Source organism: Eretmochelys imbricata, chromosome 2, assembly GCF_965152235.1.
Source record: "Eretmochelys imbricata isolate rEreImb1 chromosome 2, rEreImb1.hap1, whole genome shotgun sequence".
NCBI lineage: Eukaryota > Metazoa > Chordata > Testudines > Cheloniidae > Eretmochelys > Eretmochelys imbricata.
In genome coordinates this window covers 105,800,320-105,825,404 of record NC_135573.1, presented here as the reverse complement: position 1 = coordinate 105,825,404, position 25,085 = coordinate 105,800,320, and the positions used below count along the sequence as shown (strand labels likewise).

At 42.9% G+C, this 25,085-nt stretch overlaps 1 protein-coding gene across 1 annotated transcript in view; it reads right to left on the bottom strand.

Moving 5' to 3' along the window:
- Positions 1–25,085, bottom strand: part of DCDC2 (doublecortin domain containing 2) — a 130,388-nt gene that overhangs the window by 80,288 nt on the left and 25,015 nt on the right. The window contains exons 4-7 of the mRNA XM_077809096.1: positions 11,776–11,852; positions 11,532–11,663; positions 3,201–3,347; positions 1,019–1,073 (exon numbers count right to left, since the gene is read on the bottom strand). Coding sequence (XP_077665222.1) covers positions 1,019–1,073; positions 3,201–3,347; positions 11,532–11,663; positions 11,776–11,852 — 411 coding nt within the window. The remainder of the gene's footprint in view (positions 1–1,018; positions 1,074–3,200; positions 3,348–11,531; positions 11,664–11,775; positions 11,853–25,085) is intronic.

Genomic DNA, 25,085 nt, shown 5'->3' with positions numbered 1-25,085 from the left:
TGGGATACAACCATAAAGGAGATAAATTCTGAATGTTAGCCTTTATTCTTGTTACCTTTTCTCGCTTTTTTTTTCCAGACTTGTTATGGTTAAATCAGACTAATAAAAAAAAGCTAGATTGCTGAAATTTACATACAGTGAACAAAACAAGGAAACTGAACTTTATACTGATGTTTGTATCTTCTATTGAATTTAAACTGAATTGAGCGGAGGCTTTTTTTTTTCCAATTGTTTCATATTTTCTTTGTGTTCCATTAGGAGTTCTTTTTGGGAGGGGGTCGGGGGGGAAATAGACTACAGGGTTTATGCTTATAGACTGTGGGCCTGATTTTCCACTCCCTTCAGTGTCTGTGGTCATTTACCTCTTTGCACAGTGAATGCAAGCAGGGAATAAAATACTACCATTCTGATCTGGCAGCATTTTATACCCACTCTGCACAGATGTGCAGGTCAGACTAGGTGATCATGATGGTCCCTTCTGGACTTAAAGTCTATGAGTCCGTGAGGTGTAAATGGCTATACAGGGTGTAAGGCAGTAGAGAATCGGGCTGTGAAGGATTCCTAGAGCATTGGACAGGCAACTCTTTTACGACCTGATTCAAAGCCCATTGAAGACCATGAAAAGACTCCCACTGTCTTCGCTGGCCTTTGTACGAAGTCTTGATTGTGTATTTTCCTTAGTTGCATAAACTGAATTAGAAAAAGAGTCAAAACTTACAAGGATAGTTTACCAGAATTATGAGAAATATCTCAAAGCAACACTTGGTCTTTGGCTGTGTTCCAGAGGATGTTGTACAAAATAAAGAGACCATTACAGCAACAATATTTTCTGATATATCTTTTGTCTAATTGACATGTGAATAGTTCCATATTCTTCAAGCAGTAATAAATATACCACCAGGTGGCTCTGGGTTTTATTATCACACGTTTAATTGAAACCCAAAGGATGGTGACTTTCCACCTGTTGGAATGAAGCACAGTTAGCAGCAAAAATCTTATTGTGACATTTGCTACTTACACTCCCTTTAGATTTTCGGGATCCCACAACAGGAGGCAGTGAAGAGGCTTTGGAACTGCAGAAACAAATAATACCTTAGGATTCTAAACACAGTCTATAATGTAAACACTATATGTGCCTTTATTATAATAAACAATGGTTTGTTTACCTAACTATGGCAACACAGTTAATTATTTTATCCAATCTACTATTTTACTAAGAAATCCCACTGATACCAATGTCAATTTCCTATTTACTAGGTTGCAGTTAAATGCCTAATCTTTAATTTGTGCAAACAAATGTATTGTAATTCCCATAATGTATACTTCAGTGGTTCTCAACCAGGGGTATGTGTACCCCTGGGGTATGCAGAGATCTTCCAGGGGGTACATCAGCTCATCTAGATATTTGCCTAGTTTTACAACAGACTACATAAAAAGCACTAGCGAAGTCAGTAGAGACTAAAATTTCATACAGACAATGACTTGTTTATACAGCTCTGTATACGATACACTGAAATGTAAGTACAATATTTATATTCCAATTGATTTATTTTATAATTATACGGTAACATGAGAAAGTCAGCAATTTTTCAGTAACAGTGTGCTGCGACACCTTTGTATTTTTAAGTCTGATTTTGTAAGCAAGTAGTTTGTAAGTGAGGTGAAACTTGAGGGTACACAAGACAAATCAGACTCCTGAAAGGGGTACAGTAGTCTGGAAAGGTTGAGAACCACTGGTATACTATATATCCTGAAAAATGCGAGGAGATATTCTGTTAATCTGTGCAAGATCCCCCTGGCACCTATAATTCAGAGTATCTTCATTGACTTCAGTGGAGCAATGCCGATTTACACCAGCTGAGGATCTAGCTCAATTTCCCTTGGGCTACACCTACACAATGGGCTAGGGGTCGATTCCCCTGCTCGTGCACACATACTCCCGCTAGGTCTCATTGGTGGGTATGTACTTGGCACTGCTCAGCCATGCCTCCACTACCACTACCCATGCTACCAGAGCTACGCTGCTCTTTATACTCACGCTAGCTCGGTGACAACTAGCACAAGTATAGGTACACCAGCAGGGGAAATCACACACCTAGCTCGTAGCATAGACATAGGCTTAGGCTATGCTTTGCACTACCTTTCCATTAGTGCCTCAAAAGTGTTTTCCCCAGAATATTTTGGGTTACTAATTCTCTCTGTATACAGTTCACTAAAGTCAGTATGTATTGTACTGGGGTTAATTTGTAAAATACAAGACAAATTCTGATATCACATCAGTTTCTCACTGGCACACGTCCAGTGATCTCAGTGGAATTATTCCTGATCTAGACCAGAGAAAGAGAGAGAATTGGGTCCACGTTTTTCTAAAGAATTTAAAAGATCGGTCCAATTTTTAAATTACAGTGATCCATCAGATACCCATTATGAGCTCAATCTTGCAAACATTACCAGTGTAGTGCTTATTACCATGTATAGTCCCATGGAACTCAACGGGACTACTAATCGTATTTTTGCACCAAACCCCACAGTGGTCGTAGGATCAGGCCCTAAAAGAATACTCATGTGACGGGGCACTGGCTGGTCATTGGTGAACAAATGGTTAACTCCAGCTCAGCTCCCTTTTCTCCTTGCACAGGTAGTCAGGGGAAGGGCTGGAAGAGTGTGTAGTTGGGAAACAAACAAAGTGGGGTGAGGGGGAAAGAATACCTTTAAGGAAGGTCATGCTCCACACCTGAGTCCTAGAACTGGCTTACAGCACCTTTTAAAAGAATGCATGCTCCGCACACCATACAAAATATAATGGCCCTCAGCCATTGTAAATCAGCATAGTTCCATTGAAGACCACAGAGCTATGTGGATTAACACCAGTAGAGGAAAAATCTGGATGGGCAGGGCTGAGCCAGAGAATCTCTCTCACGGTGTTCATGTTGTGGTACATAATCTCTCACTTTAATGGTACTTTTATGAGAGAAACACATCCTCCCTTCCTCTCAGTTTCCTTCCTCTCTCTGTTAATCTTTGTCCCCTTTTCTTTCTTATGGACTTCAACACAGGTTTTTCAAAAAATATAAATAAAGGTCTGCTTCTGTGTTACATTTTGTGTGTCTCAAATAATGATTTGTGTTTTATTGAGTTTGGTTTGTAAACACAATGACACAAGTAGTATGAAAACACACACACATATAAAGAAAGCTTACCCCTGAGGTCTTCTTATTGTAGACTTGCTAAACAGTAGATCACCATAAGGCAACTTCTTAAACCTGTCTCTGCCCACTGCGACATAGAACTGCCCATTCTCCAGATCTGACCCACTCTGAACAAGTTTTCCATCTAAAGTATAAAGCCTGGCAAAACATTAATTGCAGTTTCAATTAGATTTCCTAAGTGCATTGAAAAGCTAGAGTAACCTATCCACTTAAAAATCATGACTGATTCTTTTCATCCTTAATTTACTGGACTTCAAATGCAGAGCTATAACAGTTGTCATACAAATACCACTATCCCCCCAAAGAATCAAATACAAGGAAAGAAATATCCCAAGTAACCATCCACATCACAACTTGGATCAAGCCTCACGGTACTTGGGATCCAAGCAGGTGAGCAGAGAAATCGAATTTGGGACTGAATTGTCATGGGTGAACTGTGACAGCTAATGAAACAAAAACTATTGGAAGCAGATAGAGGGTTTCCTCTATCCAGTAACTGGAATAAGTATAAGAACTACTGGATTTCTGTACTCACAGAAACGTTATGCTCTGCTCTCTAGAGCTACATGTGATCTATTACACTGGCTCTCAACCTTTTTCTTTCCAGGACCTTCTTTTCCAGGATCCACTTCCTGTTCAGCTACATGGAAAAGGCAGGTAGGTCATCACCCCAAGATTCAGAATTCATTGTCTATTCATTTCAAGTGTGAACATGTGTAGTACTTTTATTCACACAGGGTATCTATGCTGGGATTTTTTTGTTCTGGTGGGTATTGTTAATATATTATCAGGTCACTTTTACATTATAGTAGTGTTTCTCTGCTGGGTTTTTTTTGTTCTGGTGGGTATTGTTAATATATTATCAGGTCACTTTAGATTATAGTAGTGTTTCTCAAACTGGGGTCCGCAGACCCCTGGAGGTCCCCAAGGGTGCCCCAGGGGGTCTGCGGGCCCTGTTGATCAACTCCTCGCCCTCTCTCCTGGCAGGGGGTCTCCGTGCACTGCCCACTACCCAGGCGCCGACTCCACAGCTCCCATTGGCCGGGAACTGCAGCCAATGGGAGCTTGGGAGTGGTGCCTGCGGGAAGGGGCAGTGTGCGGAGACCCCTGGCCCCCCCACCTAGGAACTGCTACCAGAGAGATGTGTCAGTCGCTTTCTGGAGCCGCCTGAGTTCCCAGAGTCCCTCCCGGAGTCCACACCTTGCACCCCAATCCCCTAGTGAAAGCCTGGTGAAAGTGAGCGATGGTGGGGGAGAACGAGCGACAGAGGAAGGGGGGATGGAGTGAGCGGGGCCGGGGCCTCGGAAAAGGGGTGGAGAAGGGGCATGGCCTCGGGAAAGGGATCAGGGCGAGGGGTGGCTTGGGGGTCCTCAAAAAATTTTAAATCAAAATGGGGGTTCTTGGGTTGCTAATGCTTGAGAACTACTGCATTATAGCAAGGAACAGTATGTAAAAACAATTAAAATACCAAGAGCTTATGTCTGTTGGAATCTTTACCATAATAATCTCGGTATACAGCGTAACAGATTATTGTGTCTACACATGCATTTACTGAGGGTGAAGGAAGAAACTCGTTGCTTGGGGGTTTCTATTTCTCTTCTGTCAGAATCACCTTATTTCCAAGTCTCTGATTTTATACAAGAAAGACCACAAGGGCAGAGGGGGAATCACTCTATACTGACCAGGTTCTACCCTGTGCAGCACATTCCACAACTCAACAACAGGAGCATGTTTACATAATTAAATTTACATTCAAACATCTGTATTTAAGAAGCCTTCTAGAGGGCACGTGCATGTTTCACATTTGGGGACAATGTATACCTTCAAACCAGCGGCACTGCTATGGGTACCCGCATGGCCCCACAGTATGCCAACAATTTTATGGCTGACTTAGAACAACGCTTCCTCAGCTCTCGTCCCCTAATGCCCCTACTCTACTTGCACTATATTGATGACATCTTCATCATCTGGACCCATGGAAAAGAAGCCCTTGAGGAATTCCACCATGATTTCAACAATTTCCATCCCACCATCAACCTCAGCCTGGATCAGTCCACACAAGAGATCCACTTCCTGGACACTACGGTGCTAATAAGCGATGGTCACATAAACACCACCCTATACCGGAAACCAACTGACCGCTATGCCTACCTACATGCCTCCAGCTTTCACCCTGACCACACCACACGATCCATTGTCTACAGCCAAGCTCTACAATACAACCGCATTTACTCCAACCCCTCAGACAGAGACAAACAGGTACAAGATCTCTATCAAGCGTTCTTACAACTACAATACCCACCTGCGGAAGTGAAGAAACAGATTGACAGAGCCAGAAAAGTACCCAGAAGTCACCTACTACAAGACAGGCCCAACAAAGATAATAACAGAACGCCACTAGCCATCATCTTCAGCCCCCAACTAAAACCTCTCCAACTCATCATCAAGGATCTACAACCTATCCTGAAGGACGACCCATCACTCTCACAGATCTTGGGAGACAGGCCAGTCCTTGCTTACAGACAGCCCCCCAACCTGAAGTAAATACTCACCAGCAACCACACACCACACAACAGAACCACTAACCCAAGAACCTATCCTTGCAACAAAGCCCGTTGCCAACTGTGTCCACATATCTATTCAGGGGACACCATCATAGGGCCTAATCACATCAGCCACACTATCAGAGGTTCGTTCACCTGCACTTCCACCAATGCGATATATGCCATCATGTGCCAGCAATGCCCCTCTGCCATGTACATTGGTCACACTGGACAGTCTCTACGTAAAAGAATAAATGGACACAAATCAGATGTCAAGAATTATAACATTCATAAACCAGTCGGAGAACACTTCAATCTCTCTGGTCACTCGATTACAGACCTAAAAGTCGCAATATTACAACAAAAATACTTCAAAAACAGACTCCAATGAGAGACTGCTGAATTGGAATTAATTTGCAAACTGGATACAATTAACTTAGGCTTGACTAGAGACTGGGAGTGGATGGGTCATTACACAAAGTAAAACTATTTCCCCATGTTTATTCCCCCCCTCCACCCTCCAGTGTTCCTCAGACGTTCTTGTCAACTGCTGGAAATGGCCCACCTTGATTATCACTACAAAAGGTTTTCTCCCCCTCCTCCCCACCGCTCTCCTGCTGGTATTAACTCATCTTAAGGGATCACTCTCCTTACAGTGTGTATAATACCCATTGTTTCATGTTCTCTGTGTATATAAATCTCCCCACTGTATTTTCCACTGAATGCATCCGATGAAGTGAGCTGTAGCTCATGAAAACTTATGCTCAAATAAATTTGTTAGTCTCTAAGGTGCCACAAGTACTCCTTTTCTTTTTGCGAATATACTGACACAAGCAAATATTATTAATTTCTCAACAAGGCCACCTTAACAAGCTTTTTCCCAAATGATATATACAGATATGTGCAAGATGACAGAGCTGAGCAAAGTCAGAAAGTTCTGTATTTTATAAAAGAGAAAAAGCTACTTTTCCCCATAATTCTTTTTACACTAACTTCCAAGAGTCAGTATTAGTCAGATGAATCCATTGCCGTTAGAGGCCAGACACACACTTTGTTTAATCTTGCATGAAATTAAAAAAAAGGCACAATTTGCAAAAACACTCTGACATATTTGTGTAACCCATAATGCATTATTAATCCCCCCAGATGTGGAAGTTCCTCCGTTTTCTAGGTGTAACAAATTGTATACTAACATAGGCAACTTTTTAATTCTATTTTATATGAATACCAATCTCAGCTTTTAAAAAATAAGAATGACTTTGCTGTTTCCTTGCATATCTAGTATGTCATCCCAAATGCACTTCCATTACTACAAAGTATACTTAGCGGTTATTTTTTAAATACAAACATTTAATGGTAATGGCAGCACTTGAAAAAACACTTATGCTTCATTGCCACATAAAAGCCACCAGTAATGATGAAACATTAATGAGCAAACAAGCCCACAAAGACAAGGAAACCTAAAATCAATACGGAAACTCATTTCTGAATTCACCTCATTGTGTTTGTTAGACCACACAATGCTTGGAGAACCCTGGAAAACAGGAAAATTAATAAAAAGAAAAGGAGTACTGGTGGCTCCTTAGAGGCTAACCAATTAACTAACCAATTAACTAACCAACTAACCAGGAAAATTAATGTAGTTTAGGAAATAGAACTCTCCCATATAAATGTCAGTGGGTGTGGATATGGGTGTATTAAATAGATCTTTAACGTTGTCTAATGTATACTTTTATGCTTTAAATGCCATTTTTGTTGTTCTTTTTCAATGTTGTCAGCCTAATGAACCACCTGAAAACCTTAACAACAAATATCTGGCAGCCTCTAGTTAAGTTTCTCACTAAAAATAATAAAGCCTGATAATTGAATTAAACATAATCAGCTGTTTAAAGTGAAAACAATAACAACAATGCATTTAGCAAAGGAACTTGATTAAAAAAAATTATTAGACCTGCCAAGTATCACATACGTTGTGTGACATTCATGCCTACAGCTTTTTCCCCATCCACCCAGTCATACCTGCCCACAGCCCAGCTGGTTTCTCATGTATCCCTGTTAGGCATCAGAGATACCTCTGCAGTGATTCCTTCTGGGGGATGCTGGGGCAGCTACTCTGCAGAGGGCCTCACTCTCTGCTTCCCTTCCTGCATCTGAGCCAGAGGTGGTGGCAGGGACATAAAGCGAAGCACTGGTGCCTAGGCTTCTTGCCTTCCACAACCTTGCCCACCCATCCAGCTGCTTCAGGCTCCCAATTACCACCTCCCTCTTCCCCTCACCTTGCCTAGATACGCCTCACTTCATCACCAACTCCCCCAACCAACTCACCTGTCCTGGCATACACCTCTCCCCCACATGCCACACCTTCCCCCTCACCTCCAGGCACCCTGTACCTCCCCACCAGAGGCCCCTCAGGCACAGGCGATGCATGGGGGGGCGGGGCAAAGAGGGTCAAATGGTCCCCTTCCAGATTTTTGCTTGGTCTGCTGGGTGGAGAGAGAGGGGCTCTGTCCTTCTCCCACTGCACCTGTCCCCCAGCACACTCAGCCGCTGTCCCTGGCAGCCGGGCCCAGGTAGGGAGCAGAGGAGGCAGGACCAGCCACTTCCCACACCCACCACTCCGGGTCACTGCTTTGTACAGCACAGCAGCAGCCTGCAAGAGCCTGGCTGGGGAGATGGCGGCAGTGGGCCACCCCCAGCTCGGGCCTGGGTGGAATATGCCAGGGGGCAGGCACAGCAGGAGAAGGACAGAGTCGTCCCCCCTCCTGGAGGTAACTCTGGTTGGGCTGGGAGAGCGTGGTCAGGGCTGTCCCTAGCTATTCTGGGGCCCTACACAGCACACCCCGCGGGGGGAGTGGGTGGGGGGACTGGCTCCAGGCCTCTGCCGGGGGGGGGGGGGCCTGGCTGGCTTGAGGGGCAGGAGGGAACCGCTCCCCAGCACTCATCAGCGGCGCAGCTGGGGCCAGGTCACTGCACTTCCTGCAGCCAGTGAGTGCAGGCCCAGCCCTGCTTCAGTCCTCAGGGGCAGGAAGAAGTGGGAAAAGGGCAGGGCTGGAGTGGAGCAGGGGTGGGAAGAGGCGGGGCTGGGGCGGAGCAGGGGCAGGGGCCCGGGGAAGAGGTGGAGCAGGGGCTGGATCAGCATGCAGCTGTGCAGGGCACCAGGAAATTTGGTGTCCCAAATTTCCTGGTGCCCTACGCAGTTGCGTACTTTGCGTATGGGTAAGGGCGGCCCTGAGCGTGGTGGCCCCAGGTTGGGGTCAGGGCAGGAGAGGTTGCTGGGCAAAGGAGACAAATGGGGCGGTGACATGTCCTCCCCCTTAGATTGTGCCCCTCCTGCCAGCATTAGGAGGCATGCGTTGTTTACGTCAGGTACTGCAGATAGGTTCCCATCTATCTTTCTCATAGACTCCCCTTCTTCCACTGCTCTGCACATATTTGTTTGTGATTCCCCTCCTTCCTGCACCTGCCACCACTCCTGGGGAGTGTGGCAGGGAGAATCAGTGACTTGATAAATGTCATGCATGAAACTACACAAAACTTGGCAGCTATGTTGTTAATGATGCGGAAAAGAAAAACACCACACATGTAGTGTCATTCTCATAATTCTGTTTTTTCTTGTTTAATAAGAAGTTATATCTTTCTGGCATCAATGGTCTCACAGGATGACAACACAGGGACTGTAAACCACAGCAATTAATTTGTAACTTATTAAGGAACAATGATCACTTTACTAACTTATTTAATATGTACTCCTAGCATTTTAAGGAACAGAATATGAAAACTAGGTTAATAGGAAACCAGAAGAGGAAAACACTGAATGGCTGAAATGCCATGCATAGGCGCCGACTCTGTGGGTGCTCCGGGGCCGGGGCACCCACAGGGAAAAAATGCTGGGTGCTGAGCACCTACCAGCAGCTTCCCTATCAGCTCTCCCTCACCCTCTCCCAGTGCCTCCTGCCCACTGGCGGGCCCAGCGAATCAGCACCTTCCCATCCTTCCACCTCCCCAACCTGCCTCCTACCCGCCGCGATCAGCTGTTTCACAGCGCCCAGGAGGCTTTGGGGTGGGAGGGGAGAGGAGCGAGGACACAGTGCGCTCAGGGGAGGGGGCAGAACTGGGTGGGAAGAAGTGGGGCGGAAGTGGAGCGAGGGCGGGAAGAGGCAGGGTGGGGGTGGGGCCTTGGGGGAAGGGATGGAGTGGGGGCGGAGCCTGGGGCAGAGCCAGGGGTCGAGCACCCCCCAGCACTTAGGAAAGTCGGGGCCTGAGATGTCATGTGCATTTTTATCATCTATTCTTGAAAATAACACAAAACACTGAACTGCAACCATAGTTACCTATAGAATAATTTATACCTTACTGCACGTAATTTGCTTATTTGTTTCATCAAGTAGTGACAAAGAGCAAAGTTCTAATGGTTTATTAATTTCAAAACAATCTGGAGGTGGAAACAGAGGGCCAAGTCTTCAGCTGGTAAAAAGTGATATCACTTCACTGGAGCTACAATTTACACCTGCTGAGGATCTGACCGAGAGAGTTGTCATGTATGTTTACATCTATTTTACTGTATATAACAACTTAGATGTCCCAAAAAACACTGTTTTGTGAATCTAGTGATGTTGACAGAAACATGGGGCCGGGAATGATGGAACTGGATGGAAGCTAGCTGGCGGAGAGTCAGCCCACACAAGACTGAGGTTACACAGTGGGGGAGACTTTTTCATCTCCTATTATTTTGGGGGGAGTTTCTCTTTTTGTGATACAGCTTTACAACCTGAGGGTCTTACTGACTCCCACCTGCTCCAGAATGGTTTAGTAAGCAACAGTTGCAAAGAGTGCTTCATTGATACAGGGCTGTGACCTTTTCTCTCAGATGCAGACCTTACCTAAGTTAATCATGCCTTTCCCATCTGGAAAGTGGATTACTGAAATGTGCCCTACATGGGGATATACTGGAAGGCCACAAATTTTGTTAGTGCAGAATTTGGCAGCCTGCTTACTTCACAGTGTTTCCCATAGAGAACACATTTAATCTGTGCTCAAGGACTTGAACTGGCTCCCAAATCATTTCCAAGTGCAATTAAAGGTGCTGATTTTAAGCTTTAAAGCCCTAAACGATTTGGGAACTATCTACCTGAGCGATCATCTCTCTCCTAATCGATATTGTGTCAACGGAGATGAGCTGAGATGCTTGTATAACTTTGGAACCTGCTTCCCACCTTGGTCTGACAGAGATTGAGCTGGGTGACTTTCTGAGCATACTGCAGGGTCCAAGTCATCAGAAAATGGTGGGTTGTGGATAGAGTGAGTTGAAATAAATTAGGTGGGCCAGTTTCCCATTGAAAAATGCTGGGGGGTTTTAACTGAAATATTTTGTGGGAACATGTCAATTTTGATAAAACATTTTATGACAAAAGTCAAAACGTTTCATTTCAACAATGTTAAAACATTATATTTTGACTTTGTTTTTTTTATTTTGTTTTGATTTTGTTACATTAAATATTAATGTTAATATAATAATATATATTATATTTTAAATTCTATATGTCGAAACTATGAAGCTAAAACAAACCACTTCAACTGTACTGAATCAATTTTTATGGAACTTTCATTTAAGTGGAAATTCAAAACTTCAGATTTTCATTCTGATTAGGAACAATTTTTTTCAAAATGTCAGAATATCCTGTGGAACAGAAATTCAGTTCCCAACCAGCTCTATTTATAGAGATTTAAAAGATGCGTCAATATGTAAAGTATATATTATAAATATACAACTTCCCCATACCTGTGCACAGCTCCACTTCTGAGGGTTACTTTTTCTGTCACCATTTCAAGAACATGATCCCATTGATTTAGTGTTTTTCTAGGAATGAAGAGGCGCACTGCTGGATTTATAAGGTCTCCATTAGCAATCAGACTGGAAGAATAAAGGAAAGTTAAATAATGTGTAGCTGTGTTTAAATAAAACTCAATAGAAACAAGAAAAAGATGATAGTGGATTACCTCCCCTAACTGAAAATCCTACTTACAAAATAGTGCATGGCTCTTGAAGTGGTTTTCGAAAACGTGCTGACACATTGATTCTACTGTGAGTAACTGGCTTCACCTGGAAGGACAAAAGTATATAGTCATTTATTCTGTCTTTATCTTAGGACAGGATTTTAAAAAAAAATTATTTCATTTTATTTTTACTTAACTCCTCTTTTTCCAGCAGTAGGTTTAACTAACTTCACACTACTGCCATCTGGCACTAAGTACCCTCTGTGGTACAGCAACATACTATAAAAAGAAAAGGAGTACTTGTGGCACCTTAGAGACTAACCAATTTATTTCAGCATAAGCTTTCGTGAGCTACAGCTCACTTCATCGGATGCATACTGTGGAAAGTGTAGAAGATCTTTTTATATACACAAGTACTCCTCTTCTTTTCGCGAATACAGACTAACACGGCTGTTACTCTGAAACCCAACATACTATAATGACTAGGGCCCTTCTTGAGGGAACTATATTAGGTTATAAAACTTGACCTTTTGCCTTCATGAAAACCTTATGCCCCCCAACCCTTATAAAGCTTTCCTCCTATCCCTCCCAATATGCAGGTGTTATGTCACCATAAGCATACACTGCCACAAAATCTGTACTGAAGTTCAGAGCTCTGCAGATGCCATTACTGACTTGTCAGTAAGTGCTGCTGAGTCACACAAGGGTCAGCCTCCCAAACTTCACCCCTGACTTCTGACAGTGTTTCAGTCTTAGTTCTCATAGCTCATGCCTACTGGTTCGGAAAGTTAAACCTGCATCTTCAATTCAGTATAATAGCTAAGTACCTCTAGGCCTCAGAGTTTAATAAATATTTTGCTCTTATACAGCCCTTTTCATCCAGCTCTTTTTATTATCAAAGCTCTTTACAAAGGTTGGTAAGTACGAGCCTCGTTTTGGGAAAAGGGAAAAGATGGGAAAAGGCACACAGAGGTTAAATGACTTACTCAAGTAGAAGCTTGTGGCATTCAAAATAGAATACAGGCTGCCTGATCTCCAGACATCGGCATTAATCACTAGACCATGCTGCCCCCCTTTTTAATAAACACTTTGTTCAAGGTGCTCAGTAGTCATGACATTAATATTGAATAGAAAGTTATCCAATGCTAGGTTTCCATATAGCATTCATCACATTCTTTCAAATTTTCAAGTAAAAAAAATAAACACATAAAAGGTAAACACATCTTCTTCCCCCCCAAAAATCAACTAAAGGGAAGACCTTAAATCTACTATAATTCACAAATCATTGAGCCAGGTGGGCTGAGAAAATCCCAAACAAACATCCAAAAATAAAGGAAAATGTATTTACAATCTCACAATACCCCAAGAAAGGGTTACAGGTTTGAAGGATTCAACACACCGTACTCACAAATAGAAACATGCTTTGCAATACTTATATAGTTAGCACAGGTTACATGCCCAATCATAGGATGAAAAATAGCCCATGCTTTAGTCCCTTATAAGTTTTATCAGTCCTCGTCCACACATAAAAGTTGTATCAATTTAATTAATGAGCCTCATTTCAACTTGGGGAAAACTAACATTTATATCTTCAAATGGCTTTACAAACAAAAATTAATTCAACCTGAAAATGCCCTGTAAGTATTATCATCTGCCTTGTACAGATTGGAAAACTGACAGAGGTTAAGGGACCTACCAGATAGTCACAAATTTTAGGTCAGGAGAGGTTATTATGACCATCTAGTCCAGGGGTCTCAAACTCAAATGATCACAAGGGCCACATGAGGACTAGTACATTGGCCCGAGGGCCGCATCACTGACATTCCCTCCCCCGCTGCCCCTGTACCCGCCCCCACTCCACCCCTTCCTTGAGGCCCCGCCCCTGCCCCACATCTTTCCACCCCTTCCCTGCCCCCATTCCAACCCCTTCCCTGGAGGGACCTCGAGAGGTCATCCAGTCCAGTCCCCTGCACTCAAGTATTATCCCAGGACTAAGTATTAATTAGACCATCCCTGACTGGTATTTGTCCAACCTGCTCTTAAAAATCCACAATGATGGAGATTCCACAACCTCACTAGGCAATTTATTCCAGTGCTTAACCACACTGACAGTTAGGAATTTTTTCCTAATGTCCAACCTAAACCGCCCTTGCTGCAATTTAAACCCATTGCTTCTTGTCCTATCCTCAGAGGTTAAGAAGAACAATTTTTCTCCCTCCTCCTTGTAACAACCTTTTATGTACTTGAAAACTGTTATCATGTCCCCTCTCAGTCTTCTCTTCTCCAGACTAAACAAACCCAATTTTTTCAATCTTCCCTCATAGGTCATGTTTTCTAGACCTTCAATCATTTTTGTTGCTCTTCTCTGGGCTTTCTCCAATTTGTCCACATCTTTCATGAAATCTGGCACCCAGAACTGGACATAATACTCCAGTTGAGGCCTAATCAGCATGGAGTAAAGCGGAAGAATTACTTCTCGTGTCTTACTTACAATACTCCTGCTAATACATCCCAGAATGACGTTTGCTTTTTTTGCAACAGCATTACACTGTTGACTCAGATTTAGCTTGTGATCCACTATGACCCCCAGATCCCTTTCCGCAGTACTCCTTCCTAGGCACATTTCCCATTTTGTATGTGTGCAACTGATTGTTCCTTCCTGAGTGGAGTACTTTGCATTTGTCCTTATTGAATTTCATCCTATTTACTTCAGACCATTTCTCCAGTTTGTCCAGATCTTTTTGAATTTTAAGCCTACCCTCCAAAGCACTCGCAACCCCTCCCAACTTGGTATCATCCACAGACTTTATAGGTGTACTCTCTATGCCATTATCTAAATCATTGATGAAGATATTGAACAGAATCAGACCCAGAACCGATCCCTGCGGGACCCCACTCGTTATGCCCTTCCAGCATGACTATGAACCACTGATAACTACTCTCTGGGAATGATTTCCCAACCAGTTATGCACCCACCTTATAGTAGCTCCATCTAGGTTGCATTTCCCTAGTTTGTTTATGAGAAGGTAATGCGACAGAGTATGAAAAGCCTTACTAAAGTCAAGGCATACCACATCTACCGCTTCCCCCCTATCCACAAGGCTTGTTATCCTATCAAAGAAAGCTATCAGGTTGGTCTGCCACAATTTGTTCTTAACAAATCCATGCTGACTGTTACTTATCACCTCATTATCTTCTAGGTGTTTGCAAATTGATTGCTTAATTATTTGCTCCATTATCTTTCCAGGTACAGAAGTTAAGCTGACTGGTCTGTAATTCCCCGGGTTGTCCTTATTTCCCTTTTTATGGATGGGAACTATATTTGCCCTCTTACAGTCTTCTGGAATGTCTCCTGTCTTCCATGATGTTTCAAAGATAATTGCTAATGGCTCATATATCTCCTCAGTCAGCTCCTTAAGTATTCTAGGATGCATTTCATCAGGCCCTGGTGACTTGAAGACATCTAACTTGTTTAAGTAATTTTTGACTTGTTCTTTCCCTATTTTAGACTCTGATCCTACCTCATTTTCACTGGCATTCACTATGCTAGACATCCAATCGCCACCAACCTTCTTGGTGAAAACCAAAACAAAGAAGTCATGAAGCACCTCTGGCATTTCCACATTTTCTGTTATTGTCTTTCCCCCCTCATTGAGTACCGGGCCTACTCTGTCCTTGGTCTTCCTCTTGCTTCTAATGTATTTGTAGAATGTTTTCTTGTTACCCTTTATGTCCCTAGCTAGTTTGATCTCATTTTGTGCCTTGGCCTTTCTAATTTTGTCCCTACATACTTGTGTTATTTGTTTATATTCATCCTTTGTAATTTGACTGAGTTTCCACTTTTTATAGGACTCTTTTTTGAGTTTTAGATCATTGAAGATCTCCTGGTTAAACCAAGGTGATCTCTTGCCATATTGCCTATCTTTCCTATGCAGTGGGATAGTTTGTTCTTGTGCCCTTAATAATGTCTCTTCGAAAAACTGCCAACTGTCTTCAGTTGTTTTTCCCCTTAGACTTGCTTCTCATGGGACTTTACCTACCAACTCCCTGAGTTTGCTAAAGTCTGCCTTCTTGAAATCCATTGTCTTTATTGTGCTGTTCTCCCTCCTACCATTCCTTAGAATCACGAACTCTACCATTTCATGATCACTTTCACCCATGTTGCCTTCCACTTTCAAATTCTCAACCACTTCCTCCCTATTTGTCAAGATTAAATCTAGAACAGCCTCCCCCCTAATTTTCTGGTTTATCTACAGCATATCTTTTAGAAAGACATCCAGTATTGATTTAAAGACTACAAGAGATGGAGAATCCACCACATAGTTAGGAAAATTGTCCAATGGCTAGTTACCCTTTCTTTAAAATGTGCATCTTGTTTCTACTCTGAATTTCTCTAGCTTCACCTTCCAGTCATTGGCTCTTGTTATGTATTTGTCTGCTAAATTAAAGATCCTTCTCTATCAGAAATGTTCTCCCCACATAGGTATTTATAGAACGTGACCAAGTCACCTCTTAACCTTCTCTTTGATAAACTAGAATTAGCTACTTTTTTCTCTCCCCATAAGGCAGGTTTTCCAAAGTGTGGACACCAGAACTTGACACAGTATTCCAGTAATGGTCTCATTAAGACAGTATATATTATACATCTCCCTGCTTCTACTTGATATTTCCCTTAGACATCCAAAGATCACATTTGCTCTCTTAATCACCACATCACACTGCTGAATTCATTCAGGGTGAATAAATGGGCCCAAGTCAAAGGTTTTAACATGATCCTGTAACTGTCCAACCCTAAGCAGTTTTAAAGAAGGTTTGGTACACAGAGACTTCAGTCTGCTTTTGTACTATGGCAAACATCCCGTTAAAAATCTTGTAACCCTTTATTAAAAATACTAAAAAGAAGGAAAAACAGTTATAGCATTTGAAATGTTAAGTAAGGTTTTCATTTAAGCATCCATCATTCCCTATCACTTTAACTGTAGAGAGCCTTTAGAAGGGGGTGGGAGGGAAACCTTGTTTGACAGTCTATCAGATAATATTAAAGTTGGTAATAACTGTCCTTTTGGGGAGAAGAGAAGCCATTAGTTGAAATGGGCTGGAGCTGTTGTTAAAGTCTGATCCCATTTCCTAAAAGGCAAAACAAGACACATGCAAAAGGGTAGAGAAAAGAAGAGCAAAAATAAAAAGTCCAGCTTCTGTCTCTGATGTTGACTCTCACTTGCAATCTCACTGCTGGAGAAACCCTGGCATGGTGCATGGTCTTATCAGCCACTTCTGAGACCTGGCAAATTGTACCAGCATCAAGCCATTTACAGCATTGCTTTTAGCTGCCTCTTTCTATTTGACAGGTTTCAGAGTAACAGCCGTGTTAGTCTGTATTCGCAAAAAGAAAAGGAGTCCTTGTGGCACCTTAGAGACTAACCAATTTATTTGAGCATGAGCTTTCATGAGCTACAGCTCACTTCATCAGATGCATACCGTGGAAACTGCAGCAGACTTTATATATACACAGAGAATATGAAACAATACCTCCTCCCACCCCACTGTCCTGCTGGTAATAGCTTATCTAAAGTGAGCATCAGAAATGGCCTAACCTGATGCTCACTTTAGATAAGCTATTACCAGCAGGACAGTGGGGTGGGAGGAGGTATTGTTTCATATTCTCTGTGTATATATAAAGTCTGCTGCAGTTTCCACAGTATGCATCTGATGAAGTGAGCTGTAGCTCACGAAAGCTCATGCTCAAATAAATTGGTTAGTCTCTAAGGTGCCACAAGGACTCCTTTTCTTTCTATTTGCAGGCTTAAAGCAAGTTGTGAAATACGCCGTCTTGGCTGGCTAAGCCAGGCTTATTAGACAGAAGGCAAAAGGAGAGAAATAGTAAAAGAGAAGAAATAAGGCGGGGAAGGAGACGAACGCATGAGATGGGGGAGAAGGGAGGTGACAAAATCTCACATCCCAGGTTGTGTTTGGGATTTAGTTGGAGCTGGTGGAGGTGGCAATGCCATCTGGTACCTCTCTCTGGCCTACTCTGGTCAGAACATCTCTCAGGATTTGGACGAAGAAGGTACAGGGTCCCAGGAGAAAGTGGAAGTGGTAGTCATGATGGTGAAACTCACTCTTTTCCTTCTCTCGTATCTCAGTCAGTCAGTGTCATGGTAGGCCCTCTGCTTCACCTCCACTCATCCATCCATATTTTCCCCCCAAACTCTCTTTTTGAGGATCCCAAAAGGGAGTGATGGGTGGAAAGTCCCATCCCCTCATTATTTTGTCCACCAATTAGGCCTAATTTCTGACACACCAATTTTGGTTGATTGATTTCTGGTTCCACACTTTTCTTCTTTTCCGGACATAATCTTAACACAGTCCTTTAGTTATAACAGTAGGCCTTTTGGTTTAGGCTAATTCAGTCTGCCTCGCCTTTGCACCTTTTCCACATCAACATTTGTTGTTGTAGGTTATTCTGACACTTTATAAACTATCTCACAGCTTTTACAGTTGCGCTCATGATTAAGATAAATTTGTAGGCCCAATTATCACAACAGAGTTTATGGCAGATAGTTATTGATTCTGATCCACAAATTGCTTTCAGAGTCACTACTTTCCAAAATACAGTCCCATCATCCTATATATACACCCTTTGTTCACAGATGTATGACCTTGCATTTGGCTGTATTAAAAGACAAATTGTTCAAGTAAGCCCACTTTACCAAGCAACCCAGATAATTCTGTAGAATTGACTTGGCCATATCATTACCGCTGCACCAATTACTGTATCATCTGCAAACTTTACCAGCAATGATTTTATATTTTCCTCCAGATTATTGATAAAGATTTTGAATAGCATCAGGCTATTTGAGTAAGGAAGGTACCTTACGAGAAGCACTCCCTATGGATGATGATTCCCCATTTGCAATCACTTTTTGAGATCTATCAGTTAGCCAGTTTTTAATCCATATAATGTGTACTTCATTGACATTGTATATTTGTCTGTTATATTTATACAGGTATCTTTGTCAGCCAAATTAGTCAATGGTAGAGCTAGGATTAGAACTCAGAAATTCTTGGCTCTATGTTTAATCAACCAGTTCAGTACTGTCACTCAACCTCTGCACATTTTCAGGTAGCCCATTGCTTAGAATTGCATGTTTTGCTATGAAAGGAAGGAGACTCGGGATGCTAGTCACCAAGGGTCATTTCTTGAGAGAATCTAAGCATGTGTAACCCTTTGATTTTTTGCATTGGGGATGGGTAGAGGGAGGGGAGAGGATTTGCCTTGCCATAGCAGGGGTCTGAGGGCTCAAAGATTCCATTTCCCAAACCTGCAGAACTCTTGGGATGCACCACAGATGGGGTATTCTGTGTAATGACCACTCTCCATAGATGTCCTGTCCCCTTCAGCCCATTTTACACTGACTGCTCATCACAACCACTGCTGCCCCAGAAATGGTTTTCAAACTGTGGGGCAGGCCTCCCAAGGGAGGCCCGAGCTGTGTGCTTTATTTATTGTTGTTGTTGTTATGAGCTCTGGCTGTCAGCCCCAGGTAGCTGGGGCTCATGCAGAAGGGCTGTGCACACCTGAGAGACAGGGATAAAGGGGACAGCCAGAGCTCTGCCACCTGAGCTCTCTTGCCCCCCTCCCCCAATTCCTCATTGGGAGGTAGTGGGGCTCCAGCTGTCAGCCCCGAGGTGGCGGCAGCAGCAGCAGCACAGAAATAAGTGTTCAAGAGAACGCTAAGGCTGCTGTGAAAAGTGGTGGGTGGCGATATGTATACTGGGATGGGCGTGGGGGGGGGCAGATGTGTAAATGACTACAGACACAAAGAAGGGGGGGGGGCAATCAAAAAAGTTTGAGAACCACTGCCCTAGAGGGGCATGTCCACACCCTGGAGGAGTAAGCAGTGTAAATGACCTCAAACTGTCTGCAGTAATTGATGCTATTTTGGCATGGGAGAATGGGAGAGGCTGAGGTAGAATTTAACAGACTGCAAAATGCTGCCCATTTAGAATAGCATTCCCCCCACACTTCAGATGTGCATGAAATGACTTATCTGTACACAACAGAAGAATGGAATGTGGGCAGGAATGCCTGCCCTTAACAGAGCATAAGTAAGGGTTGAACATTTTAGTTTTTCCTTTTCACTGTGGCGTTGTTAAAAAGTATTATTTTGTTGTTGTGCCTAAAGTTCCAAATTTATTTACAGTCATTGAATATATTTTTGTGTAAAACCTATTTATGATGTCTTTCTAGATTCCAATCTTCTATCTTTTTTTCCAACATGATGATTTTTTCCCCCTTTAGCAGTGATGCATGTCAAAGAATTTAGTTGGTGGGGGCATGTGGCAACCCCCTGAAGAAACTCCCATGGTTTACACAGTAACCATAAAAGAAGAAAAGGAGTCCTTGTGGCACCTTAGAGACTAACCAATTTATTTGAGCGTGAGCTTTCGTGAGCTACAGCTCACTTCATCAGATGCACGGTATGCAGTTTCCACGGTATGCATCTGATGAAGTGAGCTGTAGCTCACGAAAGCTCATGCTCAAATAAATTGGTTAGTCTCTAAGGTGCCACAAGGACTCCTTTTCTTTTTGCGAATACAGACTAACACAGCTGTTACTCTGAAACCTGTCATAAAAGAAGAGTGGCAAAATTTACCATTGGTAACATTTTTCAAGTGAGCTATAATATAAAAGGCAAATACGTACATTAAAAATGGCCTTATAGCTGGCATTGCAGTAACTGAACACCAAAAGCAGGGGGGATAAAAACAGGTTTTAAAAAATGAAAGCAATTTTAAAAATTAAATTAATTTAAAAGAGAGAGATGAGTCTTTAAAAATTAGAATCTACAGCCACCTATTGTAGTCACTTCCATGGTAAAAAAAAAAGTTTAATACCATATAATAGACTATACTAAAATGCTATACATTAAATAGCCATGCAAATATTAAGCACAGTAGATTCATGACAGGTCCCGTTCAGCCTACAATCTATTTTATGTAATACTATTAATGGAACCGAATTAAAGAGATGGTGTAGCCGGGGACCGTCAAATGACTATTGTTCAAGGCCCAGGGACAGATCCTGCCAACACTACTGAAACTAGCGCTTACTACTCTGAGCAGGCCCATTGAAGTGGTTCACAGTAGTGAGTACTAAACTCACTAGTAACTGTGCATTTTCAGTATCAAACATACTCCCTGCCCACTCAAGCAAAAGAGGCCCACTACAGAGATCTGGCAGGATTTTGGGAATCCATGAGATGGAGCTGCTTTCCTTTGGCACAGGGTAGCTGCAATCTGTGGGGGCTAGCTGAGCCCCAATGTGCAGGAAGCTTTTGGCTACATCCTCAACAGGGGGACAGATCGAATGGCTGAGGAGGTTAGTGCAGCCCTAGACCCCAGAAATGCCTGTGAAAGGAGGTGGGAGGTGAATTCCTAGAACTCCTGTGGATCTCCCCTTCACTAAAGCCGTACTGAGGTGGTCGAGGATATCTCTTTGGAGTCTGTTTTGTTTGCCTGTACTATCTGTTTGTAAATCAGTGTGTGCCTGAATGTCTGATCTAAATCCCGTTGAAGTCAGTGAGAGCAAGGGTTGCCACATAGAATCATCGACTATCAGGGTTGGAAGGGACCTCTGGAGGTCATCTAGCCCAACCCCCTGCTCAAAGCAGGACCAATCCCCAGGTTTTGCTCCAGATCCCTAAATGGCCCTCTCAAGGATTGAACTCACAACCCTGGGTTTAGCAGGCCAATGCTCAAACCACTGAGTTATCCCTCCCCACCTCCCCTGTCCCAGTTTTCCCAGGACTGTCCCTTTTTTGAGATAGCTGTCCTGGGAAATCTGTAAGTGTGTTCAGGGTACACTGCCAGCTGTCCAGTTTTATGGGCTCAGGATGCTCCCAGATGACGTGGGTTTTTGTACCTTAGAGGTAGCAACCCTAGAAGAAGCCTTCCCATGAACTTCAACGGGCTTTGAATTAGACACTGGGACTTTGGGAAATCCTGGCACTCAGAATATTCTACATTACTAGCCTGGGCAGGGTGAGACAACAATAACTTGTTGTGACATCGTTTGTAATTAGCACTTTACAAAGGAGGCTGTATCATTATCCCCATTTTACAGGTGGAGAAACTGAGGTACAGATAGGTGAAGTGATTTGCCCAGCACCATCAAGCACACCTCTGGCAGAGCCAGGAACAGAATCTAAGTCTCCTGAGTGCCAGTCCAATGCTCTATCCACTAATTCATACTGCCTCCCGGAAGTGGATACCTCCCCCAGGCACATCAGCATGAACAGACTCTCCTATGTGTAGTCCTCTGGCCTTATATTATGAAATCATTCACTTTTAGTATTGGCTATCCACTGCCTTTACATCCCAAAACATGGATGCATATTAAAGTTTCTTCTTTCTTTTTAATGAAATTAACCCAGTGATCCCATTTGACCTTCAGCTAGAAGTTCAAAACTACAAAGGTACAAAAAAACAGCACAGAAAGTACTTAAGCTTTCTGAAGTGAGTGTATTTAAAAAAAAATCTTTATAGACTGATTCCTTTCAATGGACATTAGAGGTCATTTTTTCAAAGGCCCTAGGTATTGCATCTATGACTTTTGACTTTCCAACAATGGGGTAATTACACGTTTACCCTAGTTCTGAACATAAATGAGAACTGTGCGCATGCACAATCATTTTGCAGGTGCAATTTTGCAAGCCAACTTTGAAAACATTTCCCAAGGTTACAGTCCCAACTGTACATTCAAGGCTTTAACAGCACAATTCCTTGACCATTAATGAGAGCTGAGTGGCTAACATTCCATGCAACAAGTCTAAAGATTTAACCTTAAAAGCTTCAAAAACTTATTGGTGAATGCTTTTAACAGTTAATACTACTTATGATGAGATGCAAGCTAAGCACAGGTGTAAGCTATTCACTTGCTAAAAAAGCTGAAACTATTTAAGAACATATATTTATTATTTAGATTTTAAGAAACAAAAAACTGAGTGTATCCACTTCCATCAGCTTGTTTCCCCTCATCACACCAAACCCTTCCCATCATGTAACACCTACACACCTTTTCTAAAGGCTGTTCAACATTTTCAGGGCTGACTCCTGCAACTGACAGGCACTCACAGCCTCCCATCTACGTTAATGAAAGTTTCTGCAGGCAAGAACTATATGATTGGGCCCATTAACATCATATATATACTGCAAACATTAAATAACCTACCAAAACCACATTCTTCAATATAGAGTACTTTGTTGCACCCAGATTTCAGTGACCCACACTTCGTTGGAGAGCTAGTTAAAGAAGTGCTCTCTAATCACAAAGAACAAGCCATTTAGGTTATTCCCTAGTGTGTCCAATTAATTACTGTAGTTGTTTCTGCAAGCTGATGAAACCATTAATTTCTAGCCAAGTTCCTCAGTAGGCCACTATGTTGTTGCACTTGGCCCCTGAGGACAGATGCAGAGTGACAACTGCTAAGGGCTCATTTATTATTGAAAGGTTTGTATTTCTGCCAATAATAGACACTATGGCTTCAGCCTGCATGTTTGTCTTTTGGGTTACCCTTTAAACAAAGAGCCATTTATATTCCCAGCAGCCTTCTCTGGTCTATCTAGAAAACAAGATAGCCCCATTTTTAAATGAGCAAATCATTAGGGAATGCAAGATGGGAACAGTTTGGGCAGAGCCATTATATTTTTTCTTTTTACTCCAAACATGACACAAGTAAGATCAAAATAAAACCTACACCGTTCTGCACATCTGATAAAACCAAATGTGCCTTATATTAATGGCAAAAAAGCTACATTAGCACAACATTAAAGGTTGACAGTTTAAGTCCACACACAAAAATCAGAAAGTAGAAAATGTTAAGGTTCCCAGAGCAATATTAACCCACTCTAACTGCACATAATATTTGCCATAGTACACAGAATAGAAGCTTTAGTGATCGAAATATTGCACAAAGTGACCCAGATTGTGTCTAACAAGCACTGGACCTTTTCGGGGGCAGAGCAGAAATGCATTGCTCTATAGCAGTGGTTCTGAAACTTGGTTCATGGCTTGTTCAGGGTAAGCCCTTGGGGGGCCGCAAGACACTTTGTTTACCTAAGTGTCCGCAGGTACGGCTGCTCACCAGGGCTTTGGAGCTGTGCTCCGGCTCCGCTCCAGCTCCAGGCAAAAACCTGCTGCTCCACGCTCCAGCTCCGGGCTCTGCTCCAAAGCCCTGCTACTCACAGCTCCCAGTGGCCGTGGTTCGCAATTCCTGGCCAATGGGAGCTGCAGGAAGCGGTGGCACGGATCGCACCGCTTCCCACAGCTCCCATTGGCCGGGAACGGCGAACCGTGGCCACTGGGATCTGCAAGTGGCCGTTCCTGCGGACGCTCCAAGTAAACAAAGTGTCTCTTGGCCCACCAGGGGCTTAGCCTGAACAAGCCGCGAACCAAGTTTGGGAACCACTGCTCTATAGGGAGTCCCTTTGGCATTCCCCACTGTACAATGGGAACAGACCTGCTGCATTGCTCCTGGGTTTCTCCCTCACCCTTATGTGGACACTTATGCAGCATTGGCAGGTCTGGAAGGGGCAGGTCTTCCCCTACCCTCTTTGGGGTGGCTACCCCATCAAGGTCACCACTACAATTATGCCTTACCCTGGTGGCAAAAGGCAGGAAAGACTCTTTGCACCCAGCTCCACACACTGCACATGCCCAAAGATCAAGCACAATCTGGCTCTGTATATGTGGAATCGGTACAGGAGAAAGATAGGAGAAAAGAATAAACCACAAAAAGAAATGCTAGCTGAAATACTACGGAGTTCTGCACCTGAGTTTTGCACACCATAAGTTTTCAAGCCGGTAAGTATGTAGTCATACAAGCACGCTCACTACAGTGCTACCATTTTAAACAAAGCACAATGTATGTAGCACTACAGACACTTAAAGCCTCATATCCACATTTCTCTCATTTACTTTGCTTTTCTGTTTCACATTTCCCCAACAGCACAGTCTTAACAGTTACCAGTTCACACCTTACACTGACTTCTGCCTAGCCATTGCTAAGCTATCTCTAGGTATGAAAAGAGCTGTATTTTCTGAGAGAGCAATATATTTTAAATACGCAAAACACATAAATAAGAAGCTGGGTGCTCAGCTGGTGTAAAACAATGCAGTTCCATGAAGTCAATGAAGCTATGCCAATTTACACCAGCTGAATATCTGGCTCAGTGTTTGTGTATCTGGTTCAGTGTATGACTAAGAAATTTTAAGGCATACATTGATGTGCTCATATTTCCTTTGTAGGAGAGACGAAAATGGCATAGTGTCTGGAAT